The sequence below is a fragment of the Urocitellus parryii genome, chromosome 13, assembly GCF_045843805.1.
Source record: "Urocitellus parryii isolate mUroPar1 chromosome 13, mUroPar1.hap1, whole genome shotgun sequence".
Taxonomy (NCBI): domain Eukaryota; kingdom Metazoa; phylum Chordata; class Mammalia; order Rodentia; family Sciuridae; genus Urocitellus; species Urocitellus parryii.
The window spans coordinates 17965075-17979494 of NC_135543.1; the positions used below are offsets into that span (position 1 = coordinate 17965075).

At 41.1% G+C, this 14420-nt stretch overlaps 1 protein-coding gene across 3 annotated transcripts in view; it reads right to left on the bottom strand.

The window, feature by feature from the left end:
* Nucleotides 1-8959: 8959 nt before the first annotated feature.
* Nucleotides 8960-14420, bottom strand: part of Wdr7 (WD repeat domain 7) — a 326163-nt gene continuing 320702 nt past the window's right edge. For all 3 annotated transcript variants that reach the window (XM_026393174.2, XM_026393173.2, XM_026393172.2), the window contains one exon: nt 8960-11715. In XM_026393174.2, the coding sequence (XP_026248959.1) occupies nt 11512-11715 (204 nt within the window). In that variant the 3' untranslated portion in view covers nt 8960-11511. The remainder of the gene's footprint in view (nt 11716-14420) is intronic.

Consider the following 14420-nt stretch of genomic DNA (forward strand, 5'->3'; position numbering starts at 1 on the left):
ACCACAACTAGGAACTGATCAGCATTGTTGGCTTGTATTCTCAGGCTTCAATCTCCAAGGCCAGGGAGAGAACCTCAACCTAAGCATGGTCACATGGTATGTAGGGCAGAACCCAACCCAGGCTTAGTCTTGGGATCCAGGGGAAATGACTCTGGGAAGCAACTGGCTGTATTTGTTACACCTTGAAAACACTATCCACTGTGTCTCTTCTGTGCCTTCTGTCAGTGTGTCCCTTAAATTTCCTTCCACTCCGGGAAACTCCCACTTATCCATCCAGGTGCAACCACCATCAATCTCTGCGGTGTGGCAGTGTCAGGAAGCTCCACATGGCTACCTGCTGGGTGAGCGCCTAAGAGCCCCAGGCAGCTCCACCAAGATCCTGCAAGAGTGTCCAGGGACTGCCAGCCCTACAAGCGGAAGAAGTTGAATTCTGCCAACAACGACAGGAGCTTGAGAGTGAATTCTCTCCCATGAGAGTCTCAGAGGTGAGCCCAGCAACACCCCAACTGCAACCTGAGAGAGACTGTGAGGCAGAGGGTCCACACTAGGCCGGGCCTGGATTCCCAGTCCAGAGGCTATAAGGTAACAAATGTGTACTGTTCTAGACTATTCTGTCTGTGGCCATCTTGTCACACATAATAGCCTCCCCTCCTTCCATTTTTGCCACTCCCTCAAACTATTCCCAATGCACTCTCCATAGAGGAGTTGAGTGGTTTTTTTAGCTAAATCATATCAGACTCTCAACCTACAACTTTTAAATGGCGCCTGAGTCCCCCCCCCCCCAATTCAATGCCCTTGAACACTATGAGACTCCCGGCTCATGGCACAAGGTCCAGCCTGCTACCTGCACTGTGCTCCCTGCTGCCTCAGGGGCCTTGTGCCCACGTATTTCCTTGCCTGAAGACTTCCCACTCCCTCCTGCTGCTCACATGTCTGGCTCCTTCTCTTCCCTCAGAGACTCCCTGTTGGCTTTGCCCATTACCTCTGAGTTATTTGGTCTTAGAGCGTCAGCCCCATGAGGCCAGGTCACAGGATCAGTGCTTCACTTCTGCAATCCCAGTGCCCAGCTCCCTGCCCAGCACATGGGAGACGTCCACTAGGTATTTACCAAATGAATGAATGAGCTTGATTTTCAGTGGAGCCTGCCAGATGTGTATGTTTGGATGGGTGTTTGTGTTATGCCTGTTCTTCATTTCCAGGCCGTGCCCTCATTTCCTTTCTCTGCCCTTATTTCCTTTCTCTGCCCTTTCCTCCTTTGTGCTCCTGGTGATTCCTTCAGGCTCTGATCACCTATCTGGGGAATGAAGGCTCTGGAGACAAGAACAGGAAGAGGAAAGAAAAGAGAAATGAAGAGAGGGATCTGTAGGGCGCTGGCAGCTGGGATCCAGGCAAACAGGTGGAAGCAATTAAGGAAGCCCACAGAGCCCTGGGCCACCCGGATGGCCATCGAGCCCCATGTCCATGCACACTTGAGGGGTCATGTGGCTAAGCGTGGTCATGAGAATCTCCCTAAGTTCAACCTTCAGAAGCAGGGCTTTGTGTGTGCAGTATGTACAGTGGGCTTCACCAAATGCATCACATGAGCTAGAGAGAATTTGAGATGCATAAATGATGTGAGTGCCTGGGCTCTATTAATTTAGCCCTCTCTGGAAATGCCTGGGAAATAATAGGCACTCAATAAGTCATTGTGGAATAAATAAATGAAGATTGAATTTTGAGGTCCTTGGTTTTTTATTGAGGTCAATATGAGAATAAAGCATGTCTCTGCAGCTACTATAAAACTGGCCTTGAAGACATTGTCCATTGATGGAGAGGAAAGAGTACTTTGGATTTTAATCCTAGCTCTACCACTAAACCAGCTGGCATGACCTTAGGCCAGTTACTGAACCTGTATCAGTCTTCTAACCTGTAGAAAATAGCTTAACTCATAGAATCACCCAGAGGTTTAAATGAAACCACATATTTCAAATGCTTCATGTGTCCCAAAGCATATCTGGACCCTCAAAGAGGGACCCCTTTTCTTGTTAGAAAGGAGCCCTGAGATCTGTATGTCATGGAATCAGGGAATATGCTACAGGGCCGAAGCTGACACTAAGGAACACAAGTGTGATGGTGTGTGCTCTGGTTTACTCTAGAAAGTTCTGATGCAAGTGAGAACCTGTCTCAAAAATAAATAAATAAATTGATTAATTAATAAAAAGGGCTGGAGATGTGGCTCAATAGTAAAGTGCCCCTGGGTTCAATTCCTGGGACCAAAAAAGAAAGAAAGTTCTGATTCATTCCAATATTCTCTGGAATGGATGATCAGGGATAGAGGAGCTAAGGCCATGTAAACCCCTATGTGACAGTGAATGCTGGGGTGGCCCCTGTCCTGGCAGGAAGAGTTCTTTGGGGAGTGCTGACCAAAGAACAAGAGGAGTAAATAAGTTTTGTCATCTCCTGTCTAGATGGGAGTTCAAGTCACCTGGGAGGTGAACTCTAGGAGTTTGCTTTCTGATCCTATTTTTGATCTCTGAAGTTTGTGTCACTGATTTTCAACTTTTTAAAAAACAAATGCTTCTACAGAGAAGAGCATCCAAATGAAGAGGAGGTGCCAGCAAAAGCAACCCAGAAACGAGGTCAGAGAGACATGACCACCCACGGAGGCAGAGGGAGAGAGCAGCCGGGCAGGAGAGGAATGGGCAGCAGCACCACGGGCTACCGAGTCATCAATGAAAATGGGGCTGATGGCTGCAAGTCCAATTCTCCTTTCCAAAAGACATCCATTTCTTAAGAGGGATAAAATTTGTTCCTCGGTTATAATAAAATCACTCCACGGAATGTAGTACATTTTGAAGCTCACGTTTTAACTCAACTATTTCATGATAAACTAGCCCAATTGTTTACAACTGACAATCAACATAATTTCAGTTCTTTAAAAATTTGACATAATGGTTAAAAATACAAAGGGAAACAATGGCTTCAATGAAGCCAAACGATTTTCTATTCTACCACATTTCCTCTGCTCCTGAAGGGGGTGGCTGTCCAGTCCCCGATTGCTCAATCCTCATCTCCTATCACAAGGGACAGTGGAAGAACCAAGCAAGGCAGACCTTGCCAACAGAGTCTGGGATTCAACAGCAGACTTGCCTTTTATTAGCTATGTGATCCTGGCCATTTATCTACATGATCTGCAGTTTTCTTCATGGAGATGATTCATGGCTTTTAGGAGTAAGAATTAAGCAAGCAATGACCTAGCACAGTGTCTGGTGCAAAGTAAGTATTCAGAAACGTCAATTTCTTTGTGACTTTCCTGCTCGTTTTTTAAAAAAGGGAACACTTTTATCTGATTGAAGAAAGATAGGAAAATAATTAATGGAAAAGTATATCTTCCCATAACACAGAAGCAAGAAATGAAAACCTGAAAAATCTCACAATTATCCCTTAATAGGACAAGAGTAGTTAGTACAGTTAGCAGGTACTGCATATTTATCATATGCAACATATTCTGAGAGAGCTCTCCATGTATTAACTCTTTCTTCTTTTCATCCTTACCGTAGGACCAGATGTAGGTATGATTATTATATTCCCATTTTGCAGAGAAGAAATGGGCATGAGGAGATGTAAGTAACTGGGCATGGGGACAGCTAATTGGCTAGTAAGTGGCAGAACAAGATTTAAACCTTGTAGGTACATTTTCTGGAAAGGAGATTCTGGGACAAATTTTCTGGAAGGAAATGTATTGGGAAGTGCTCCTGAGGTCAAGACCATGTGAAAGAAGCAAAAACAGGGAGAGAGAGGGGAGTTACACTGTGATGCCCAACTCTGTCCAAACACACTGGGAGCTAGAATGTTGAGTGGCCCTTCAGAGATGTCCCACACTGAAGCAAGGAGGGTGGAATCTTTGTACTTCCATGACCAATTACTGGATGCAGCTGCCAGTAGGAAGAAGGGTGTGACCTTGAGGAGAGTGTGGTTCTCTTCAGTCCCAGCATTTCCTGGAGAAGGACTCAGCTGAAAGAGGCCAGCTGTCAATAGCTCAATCTCTGGGGGCACAAACACACACACTGCCACATCCACTACTGTTACACTTGGCCCCACTGAGACTCACTTGCTTCTAATAAATTATAGGATCAGCTACTCCAAGATTCTGGGGGAGGCTTAGAAATAGTAGTGGACTCCTTGGAGATATGGTTCTTTTGCTGTCTTAGCAGACCCGGCATTTCAGCAGCCAGGTCCCGCTGTGGGGCAGCAGACCTTTGGAAACTGAGTTCCATCTTCTCTGGAGCTCTGCTTCTCAATGCAAGTCCTGGGCCCCATCCTTAGATTGTCTTTGGCTAGAGATGAAGTTCTCCTTAGACACTGTCAAAGAGCCTCTCTGGCTTTCACATGCAGCCTTCGATTGGTGATTAATCATCCTCCACGTTCTATTGTCTTTTTCCAGTGCACCCAGAACAGTCATCCAAGCCCATTGTCCTTATACTTTCTATTTCCCCATGCTTCTCAGATGCCTGCCATTTTGCACCCTCCAGCACACCTCCTTCCATCAATATGCCATCTCAGGTCATCATCAATGAAAGTTTTAACAATTGCATAGCTCCAGCATGCCACAGACTATCCATGATCATCTCCCACCAGTGATGGGCTCCTCCTTGCTGTCTTAGTCAGGGAGTGACCCAACTCCCAAGTCCTGTTTTATTTTTATTTTTTTAGATTTTTTATTGTAGGTTGTTCAAAACATTACATAGTTCTTGATATATCATATTTCACACTTTGATTCAAGTGGGTTATGAACTCCCATTTTTACCCCGTATACAGATTGCAGAATCACATCAGTTACACTTCCATTGATTTACATATTGCCATACTCGTGTCTGTTGTATTCTGCTGCCTTTCCTATCCTCTACTATCCCCCCTCCCCTCCCCTCCCCTCCCCTCCCCTCTTCTCTCTCTACTCCCTCTACTGTAATTCATTTCTCCCCCTTGTATTATTTTTCCCTTTGCCCTCACTTCCTCTGGTATGTAATTTTGTATAACCCTGAGGGTCTCTTTCCATTTCCATGCAATTTCCCTTCTCTCCCTTTCCCTCCCACCTCTCATCCCTGTTTAATGTTAATCTTCTTCTCATGCTCTTCGTACCTACTCTGTTCTTAGTTACTCTCCTTATATCAAAGAAGACATTTGGCATTTGTTTTTTAGGGATTGGCTAGCTTTTAAAAGCTGTTTTCTTGAACCACACCTGGTACCAACTGTCATGGGTTGGGTTCTCTGGGATACAGACTGTGAGAGAGATCTCTCTATAGGAAGTTCATGGAGCAGTGTTCTCAGGATGAACAGCTATAAGGGAGGGAAACAGGACTAGGCAGAGGGTGAGGCTGAGCCATGAGTCATTCACTGAAGGCTTCAGCCAGCCTTCAGGAAAGTTCTAGAGCTGAGAGGGCCCTTCACAGTTACTTAGAAATGCAACATGAGGAAGGGCCCTTATACCCACTCTAGCCCATCTTGGGATATGGTTGCCCCCCACGAAAGAGAATGGGATGTTGGGTAAGACAATTTATTTGGCTGGGAAGAAATATCAAGAGAAGGACTCAGCAAGGAACTGCTAAATGTCAATGCTCCCAGAAGCTAGGGAAACAACTGCCTCCATCCTGGGGTGGGAGGATCTGGGCAGTGCAGGGCCAGCATCCAACTCCTGTGTCTGCTACACACTGGGATTGGAATAAAGAGGATGCACAATTTATTTTTAAAACAAAAAGAGCTGTTAAAAAAAATAAAATGTGAAACTTGAAGTCACATACATTTTTAATTAAGGTCTTTGCCATGTAAATTTCAAGTGTTCTTTGATAAGGGATTCTGGTTTTCCATAGTTGCAGTTCAAGCTGCAAGTGAAGAGCTGTCTGGACCATGGGCAGTACCTACCAATGTCCTTCAAGTTGTAGGTCTGGTGGAGTTTAGATCCATTCAGACCACATAAAGATTCGGGCTTCCATAAATTCCTGTCTTAAAACATTCCCATCTTCCTATTTCTATTTAATCTTCAAGGCCCAGCCCAAATGATTCATCTCTGGGTTGCCTAATTTGCCACTGTCCCATCAGAACTGATCACTCTCTTGTCCCCCTTTTAGCTCTTCACCCGTCTGTTTTTAGCACTTATTCCATAGTGTTAGATTGTGAGCTCATCCACCAGAGGAAAATACAGAACATTTGCCTGTCACATGCTAAGATTCAATCAATACTTGCTGATTGAATAAAAATAACATTTCATTGCCAGATCTGTAAATTATTCACACATTTTCACTAAAACTTAAAGTGTGTCAAGTTTTAAAGAATACATTTCTTATTTGGGTAAATTTAAGTGCTAAATTATTTTGATCCTAGTCAAAACAAGCAATTGGTAACAGAACCTACATATTTGTTTTCCCTTGCTTTGATGATTTCTGTGAAACCCACTCTGTAAAACTTTGTCCAGAGTCTTGTTCAATCTTGATGGCTTTTTGGAAGATATTCATTAAGTAACTCAAAAGCATTACTTATTCTATTGTGAATTCTAAGTGTTTTATGTTGATCTACTTTCTTTTTGAGGAATCAGTCATAACTTTAGCCATAATCAAGCTGTCCAATCCATTGGCATATGTCTGCACATTTCTTTGTGTCTACAGATTTTGGGGTAAAACAAGATGGATGCACAGAGCAATCCAGCAGAGTCTGATGAATCCAAGCATAACAGAAGCTCTGCTTTGGATAAGTTGTTCAGACCTATGCTAGAGTACAGATTGAGATGAAAACAGCACACAACAAAAAAAAAAGTTAACCATGTTTTCCAAAGGACATGGGTAACCTTGTTTGTACATGCTCCACATGGAATTCTAAATGTCTACTGAAAACATGAGCTTACATTTTATTGAGTGCTTACCAGGTGGTGAACTTCCAAGCATTTTACAGGTGCAAGCTCATGGAATTTGCAAATACAGCATATATTTATTTGATACCTACTACAAATTTTGCATGACATATTCTTGGCCTTCTCTGAGAAATCTCAGAATATTGAGGAGTGTTGGCTGGCTGCATTTTCCTTTTGAAGCAAAGTAGAGCAAAACCTCCAGCCTAAGCAATCTTCTCAGAACAGAGTGGAATCTATTAATGAGAAAGAGGGCATATAATTTGAGGCTTTGTTTTCTCTATAATTTCAATATGCATTTTCACTGGGACTGATACAGCACACCTTTGAGGACCACTTTGTTACACTTGAGAATTTCCTCTGTCCTTCTAAGCTTCTCTGAAGGTATGGACACAATTTTGACTTCTTTGTTCTTTTATCTGCAGGCAAGAAAAGAATCTATATCTGTTGGCTGGAGATATTTGTCCACAGAAGGAATGACCAGTCTTACTGGCGACAATGGAGTGAACCCACTTACCTTTATCTTGGAGGTGCTCAAGCTTCTCACTTAGAAGGGTCTCAATTAGTGCACCTTTATAAGTAATGTGTTTAAAGGGACTTGGGAAATGAGAAACGGTTTAAACTCTAGAGGCACATGAACTCTTTTCTCATGCCAACAATTGAACCAACTGTGAAGAGGGCCTAAGGTTTATGATGCCAACGCAGCAGGATCAAAATGAACTGCACAACCATATTTCAAGATGGGAGGCAAAATGACATCATCACTCAAAACCCAACTCATGTCCCCCCCAAAATGGACACTAGCAAGTCTGAATACATCATTGGCATGTGATATTCACATGAATATGAAATTTAAGGTATCGTTCAAGAGGGATGATAACCCTGAAACCTAGTTATGAGCTCAGTTCATCTAAATGACAATTACAAGCACAAACCCTTTTGTAGTCTTTTTTTTAGTTTGTAAACAGTAAAAAGAAACTGGAACATCTAATTTTTGAAATTCTTCTGGCTTTTCTTTTTGACCTTTGGTATTTGTATGTATTGACGATCTCTAAGCCATTGCACAAAAACACCTTGAAGTGTCAAGCTTTAAAAATGAGTCTTCTTTTCTCTTTCTCCTGTGCAGCTTGGATTATCTTGGCCTTGTCAAAATACATTCTCTAGTTAGAGGGTGGAAATATTTCCCTCCTGGCTCCAAGGTATTGATTTTCTTCAACACTCAGCTCTGTCAGTCAGGCGAAGGGGTGAAAGGTGAAAGTTCACTCAGCACTGCTTGGCTTTACCTTCCTATTAATGTCATGCCCTTTCCACATTTGATCAGTTTATGTGATCACCAATCATACAGAACTGCTACCGCTCTTATTTTCCTATAAAGATAAATTTAAGTCATCAGGATGTGTTAAAACAATTCTAGGGCCATCCCTGGGCATTTGACAGGTCCACAGTCAACTCTTGAATGTTTATCTAATTCCTATAGAAGAATATACTATTATATGATGATTGACCGAATTCCAACTGTTCTGTATTCTCATCTGAAAGTATTAAAATAAAAGTCCATTTGCTACTTACATGTTATACTCTGGGAGCATTGAGGGCCTATTTTGTGATTTTTGTTTTTTCTGAGAACCAATTACACACTTTTTACCTCAGGGATTCAAACTCATTTTCAAACTGAGTACTAAATGAAATAAACTTAATGATGTCAGCCCAGCTCCCATGAGACAGCCAACCTATGTTGTCATGTCTGACAAGATACAATTTGGTACAATTAACAATCTGGGAGCAACTTGGGGTGGAGATAAAGCATCATGCATGCAATTCCCTTGCCCATGCCACAGGGGGCACTGTTGAGTCTCCTCCCTCTGGCTGTCTTCCTCTGGGACAGTGTGGGTGAGGTTTCCTTCTCCACTGCTCTGTTGAAATAAGTCTGTCTTTCCGGAAGCCACCTCTCCAGTGAAATAAGTCATCAGAAACGAAAGAATGAGGAGAGCACGTGGATTTCAACTGAGAATGTTTAAGAAGGGTAAACACTGGAAAAAGCAACAATATCAGGAAAACAATCTTCAGTATAATTCAGTTTTATTTAACACACATTATGTACACAGGGACATTCAGCACATACAGAATCTATTAAGTGGAATTATCCAGAAATGTCCTGGGAGGCAGACATTTCAATTCACTTGCTGTACATAGTAAGTTCAATCATTACGACATTTTCATACAGATGTCACGTCATGTCATCTTTTGCTTGTAAATTACCAGTGGAGCCACATATGTGTCTACATTTACAAGGACAGGTCCAAAAGCAATGCTAACAAAATCAATAAAACACTAACAGTGTACACTGGGATGACAATACAAAGTTTACCTCAGAGCTGAGAAACATAAGCTGGGATGAAGTTTGGGACTGTGGGTGTCAAATAGCAAAGGAGAGCATTATGTTAACAAGAATGTAAATATTAGTTCAGCAGTTAGAGATGTCATCTAATCATCAACATAACCCCCCACGGAGCTCCACAGTCCTCATGTTCTACTGCCTCATCACAGCCGGTGTCTGGGCACATGGGATGTGGAGAGGCTGGCTCTCCTTTGACCAGGGTTTTTGCTCCCCCAGATCTCACAGCTTTGTCCTCAGTCTCCACGGTGGGTACCACATGTGCAGTGTGGTGGCTTGCCTACGAGTCCCACACCTTTTTTTATTCTGATGCACAGAATGTTTTGTCAAAAAAAAAAATCTAAGGTTTATGTTTACCTCCTCATTCCAAATAGTTTTGTAGTTTAGAATAAATTAATTTCCATTTAAGTTCAGAAAGTAAACATGTGCTGAGTAAAGAGCAGACTCAGAAGCCCACTGGAAAAACAGTGTGCCTGTTAGTTTACCCCACATTTCTCTACCACAAACACAACAGCACATTCACCACACAAAGTCTACACTGTGTAGTTCGTGGTTTCTTTCTTGGAAACTACATATATAATCATTATAAATATGATGTACATGCATGTAGCATAAATTCACTTTTGAAAGAACACCCAACATCTGAAACCAAGAAATAGTACATATTTGCCATCAATGGGAATAACATTTTATATCAATATGAAAGGTATGTTCTACTGGGCTTAATTTTTTAATATGTTCTTTAAAAATCTGTTTCAGTAAAATAACAGATATATTTGTTTCTGGACCTTGATTCTATGTTTCTGTGAATTATGGAACAATCTAAGCTTTTTAGATTAATTGCTTCCATCACGTTCTGGTTCCTCTGCAAACTTTGCATATTTTCTCTGAATTTAATAAATTATTTCGTATTTTTGCATTTAATAAACCATTTTGCCTAACTAATGAACCAATCAACAACCAGCCAGCCAGCCAGCCAACCAACCAACCAACCACTCCCCTGAACAATATATAGATAAAATCTGTTCGAAGCAATTCATATAAAATATTAACTGATGGACTTTTCCATTACTGTAAGACAGACCAGCATAACTCGACATCAGGAGAAAGTGAGCTAGCTGAAGCTTCCTTCAAAGCCCGAAGAACACAGGTGCTGCAGTGTCTTTTCGAACAAACCGAGAACCCCCACTCCTAAACGTTTGTGCCATCGATATTAATTTTCAAGTGAACTTGTCTAAAAGAAATCCTTCCTTAGTTTTCCTTTAACTGATCAGTAGTTGAAATGCTGATATGTGATTCTAGCATTATAACTGATATGTCATACACATGGGATCTGCAGGATGAGAAGTTTCCGGAAGGAAGAAGCAATCTCTTTCCTGAACAAAAAGGTCTAGAGCAAGATAAAGGAGAGTCTTCATTTTAGATATATTCTATGCTTCCAAACTTGCTTCATTATCACAAGAGTCCCCTCAAAAGATTAGTTACAGTGACTGGATAATTATATTAGCTAGATAATAAATAGTGAGTGATTTTTATTTTAAACTACTACATATACCATTATTTCAGCAGGAAATGAGCACTACAGAAAGCTAGGTATCTGGAAAATGTATTTTTATACAAGGAAAATATATTTAAATATTTCTCATTAATCTCAAATCAGCTAAGTGTCACTGAAGAAGGTGGCGGCTAAATCCTAGGAAATTGAATCGAGTAATTTCCTAGCAATTACCAATGGAGGGAAAAAACCATGTAAACACAGAATCTTTTTGGTAAACAACAGTATGTTTTAGGAAATCCAAAGGGGAGTAATTTCAATAATGAGGACTGCCATATCACCTCAATGCCAGCGTCAGAATGACCAGATTCAAGCAGCTCTCAGGGCTGGCTTCAACGGCTGGGAAGGCTGATGGGGCTGCGAGTGCAATCACAGTGGTTATTGATTTTTGGGCTTTTGTTGCACCGAGCAACAAGAGTGTTCCCAGGAACCGCTGGCTTACCCCTCCCATCTCTGGCAGGGAAAAACCACCTAGTGACAGAATGGCCACATCCTGTCGAGTGGTGTGTGCATGCCTCTGAATCAATAGGAGGCCTGTGCGGGCGTCTGCCCCCAAGAAGCATGCACGAGTGACACAGACCCAGCCGTGCCCCTGGATGACACTGGATGATCCGCTGTAGGGACAGAGCAACGTCGGCCTAGAGAACTGAGAGAAACAAGACGCAGTTAGAGCAGCAGATAGCGCTAGACCATGAAGCGGTGCTCCTTCCCGTCGTGCGCCATGAGGATGACGTTGCGGTTGGAAGTCCAGATGAGCCGAGCCAGTCTGAGGGCATTGTGGGAGCCAGGAGATGCTGGCTGCACTGGGGGCACCTGGTAGGTTTTAATGCAGCGCAGCTGAGGGGCTGAATTCAGCATGCCGATGCTTCCCAAGAGTGATGTATTCATCTGATGGGACAGGGGACAGAAGAGCACAAGTGTCAATTAAAGAACCCTTTCCCTTTTCCTTCCAAAGAGACTGGTTCATCTCTTCTGGCCACATTCTTCTGGTCATTTTCTATTCCCTAATGGCTATCTATATTCATCTAACTTGTATTCTTATTCTTAACCTTTAAGCACTTCTTTGGGTGGATTTGAAATTGTTATGATGCTGGTACTGTAAACATGTAAGACTCGAGAAATTTTACTTTGGGGGCGGAACCTGTCAGCAGGTGAGTCCATCAATCTTTAGGAAGGAAGCTAAGTTACAGCTGTTAATAAAATGCTTCAGTTAGACAATATCTGGAAGTTGTAGGTATTTAAAACTGCAGATCTTTGTATTCTTTGACAATAACATTGGCTGTATTTCCTGAAGGATGAGTCAATAAAGACAAGTTTTAGGGTCTATAATTAGTTCAAGAAAATGAAGCCAAGTGAGGCTGTAGTCATGAGTGACTGATGACTGCAACCAAGCATGAACCCTAATCCCTATCCCTTTGCCAACACCTTCATTCCTCACCTGCTTTTTGGAAACAGGCTCTGAAAAACCTTTACTTATATTTAAGGAAGAAACAAGAATCAATTCCATTTCATTGTTTTGCTACCCTGCTAAAGAGAGTTTACCCTCCATGATTGATGGACATTTCCTCTTTATCAGTTGGTGATTTCTGAAAAAAGTAGTTTTTCTGGATTTGATTTCAACTATAGTTTTCTTCTTCCATTCATGGAATGAAAAATAATGTGGAAATTATAAATCATGAACAACTATGTATTCAGGTCAAAGTTCTCACTTTTGAATGACAGTTTTCTGAGTGAACTGTTTTTGGAGCAACTGAATCTGAAGCTTTCTTTAGATTTTAAATATTTCTTAAAATGTTTGCAAATGCATCATTTACACTATCATAAATCACATGGAAAGCATACTGAAAATCAGGAAAGATGCCTTGGAAATAATTTTTTTTTTCTTTGCACTAATTTTCATTTCTGGTTCTTCTTGCTGGTAAAGTCTCCATCTACATGCATAGGATGCTAGGGATTTGGAGGAAGCATGCAGATTATGGTCCAGCTTATACAAATGGTTGCTACATAAAACCCTAGCGAGTCCTAGGACATTTAAGATGTGTTTTGCTGATATCATGCTCTGCATTTGGATCAGAGCAAAATACAAGCCATTCCTTTTGCCAGCCTCTCTCAGCAGCAGGATGGTGTCAGAGGGCGTAAATCATGGCATCTCTAGCAGAGTGCGCAAAGGCTCCACTGACATTTTCACAATTTAAATCATCTTGAGTAATAACCCTTTTAAGATGACTAATGTTACTGATTTTCCTGCATTAATAATAGTGCCGAACACAACACAGAGGTGAAAAAAAATCACTAGTGTACGAGGTCACATTTTAAAACCAAATGTATGGTTATCGTTAACTCTTTCTGTTGAAGTTCAGTTCACATTCAGGAAGTATCACACTGTCATCCTTCCAAAAGCCTCTTGTTTCCTTCCCTCCTGTTTCCAAAAACTCCAATAAAGAGAAAAATCAATGCCTTATTGCCTTTTGGAGGTTTCCAAATAGTTCAAACATGAATAATAATAGTAAGCTTGATTGGATAGGTCTCACATCTACAAAAAGTAACAGTATATAATTTAGTCCTCTTATAGAACAGATCCAAATGATCCAGAAAATTGCTGGTTAAAATTAACTGGCATCAATAGGCAAAAAAAAAAAAAAAATCTAATTTCTTAGTTGATAAATAACTACAAAGTATTTTTCTTTTATTATGGATTTTCTATGAAAATATGTTTGAAGCTTGATTTCTGCTTGTGGTTCAAAAGGCAAAGATATATAACATGCTCAGATGCTTTCCTACTTTTAATTCTTTCCTTGAAATCCAGCTATGTACAAGAAAAAGGTTGAGAGTAAAAGGGGAGAGGAAGAAAATATCTTACGCGAGCTCTTTAGATGGAAAGATTTCCAGAAAATTCCATTATTAATCTGGGTTCCTTTTATGGCATGAGTCATCCCTACTTTGATAAATGCTATCACTAGTGTCAAACAGCCTTTCTGCCTCAGAATGGGGTTCTGTAGAGGTCCAGAATTGCCATAGCTGCACCCCATTGAAGGGATGAGGACATCATACTCACTAAATTCCACTGCCTCTCAGACCATCCTTTCCCCGTGGAGCAAATTTCAAGTAGGAAAGGTGTGTATTAATTTTCCCAATAAGCTTAACCAAATAACTCTCTCTGAAATAATTCACCATTTGGCTATTCAGCATCATTTTTTTCTTGATTAAACTAGGCTAAAGTTAAGGGCAACTTAAACCCTGAACAAACAATGCATGGAATTACCAGATTTGGTAATATTGCATTTTTCCTGATTATAAAGATAATAAATACTCTCACTATAAAAAACTCAAATAATAGAACTACCAAAAAAGAAAGCAAAATGCCCTGAATCTCACTTCCCAGAGACAATTGTGTTGATGTTTCATAAACAACCTTCCAGACCTCTAAGTACAGACACACTGGGGGAGAAATGGACTTCAAGAGATTCATATTAAAAGGTAGTTTTGCAATGTGCTTTTTTCATCAACAAGATGTTGAGGGCAATCTTTGCATGTTAATGATTGTAGATTTACATCATTCTTTTAAAATTGCTGAACAGTATTATCCTACTGTA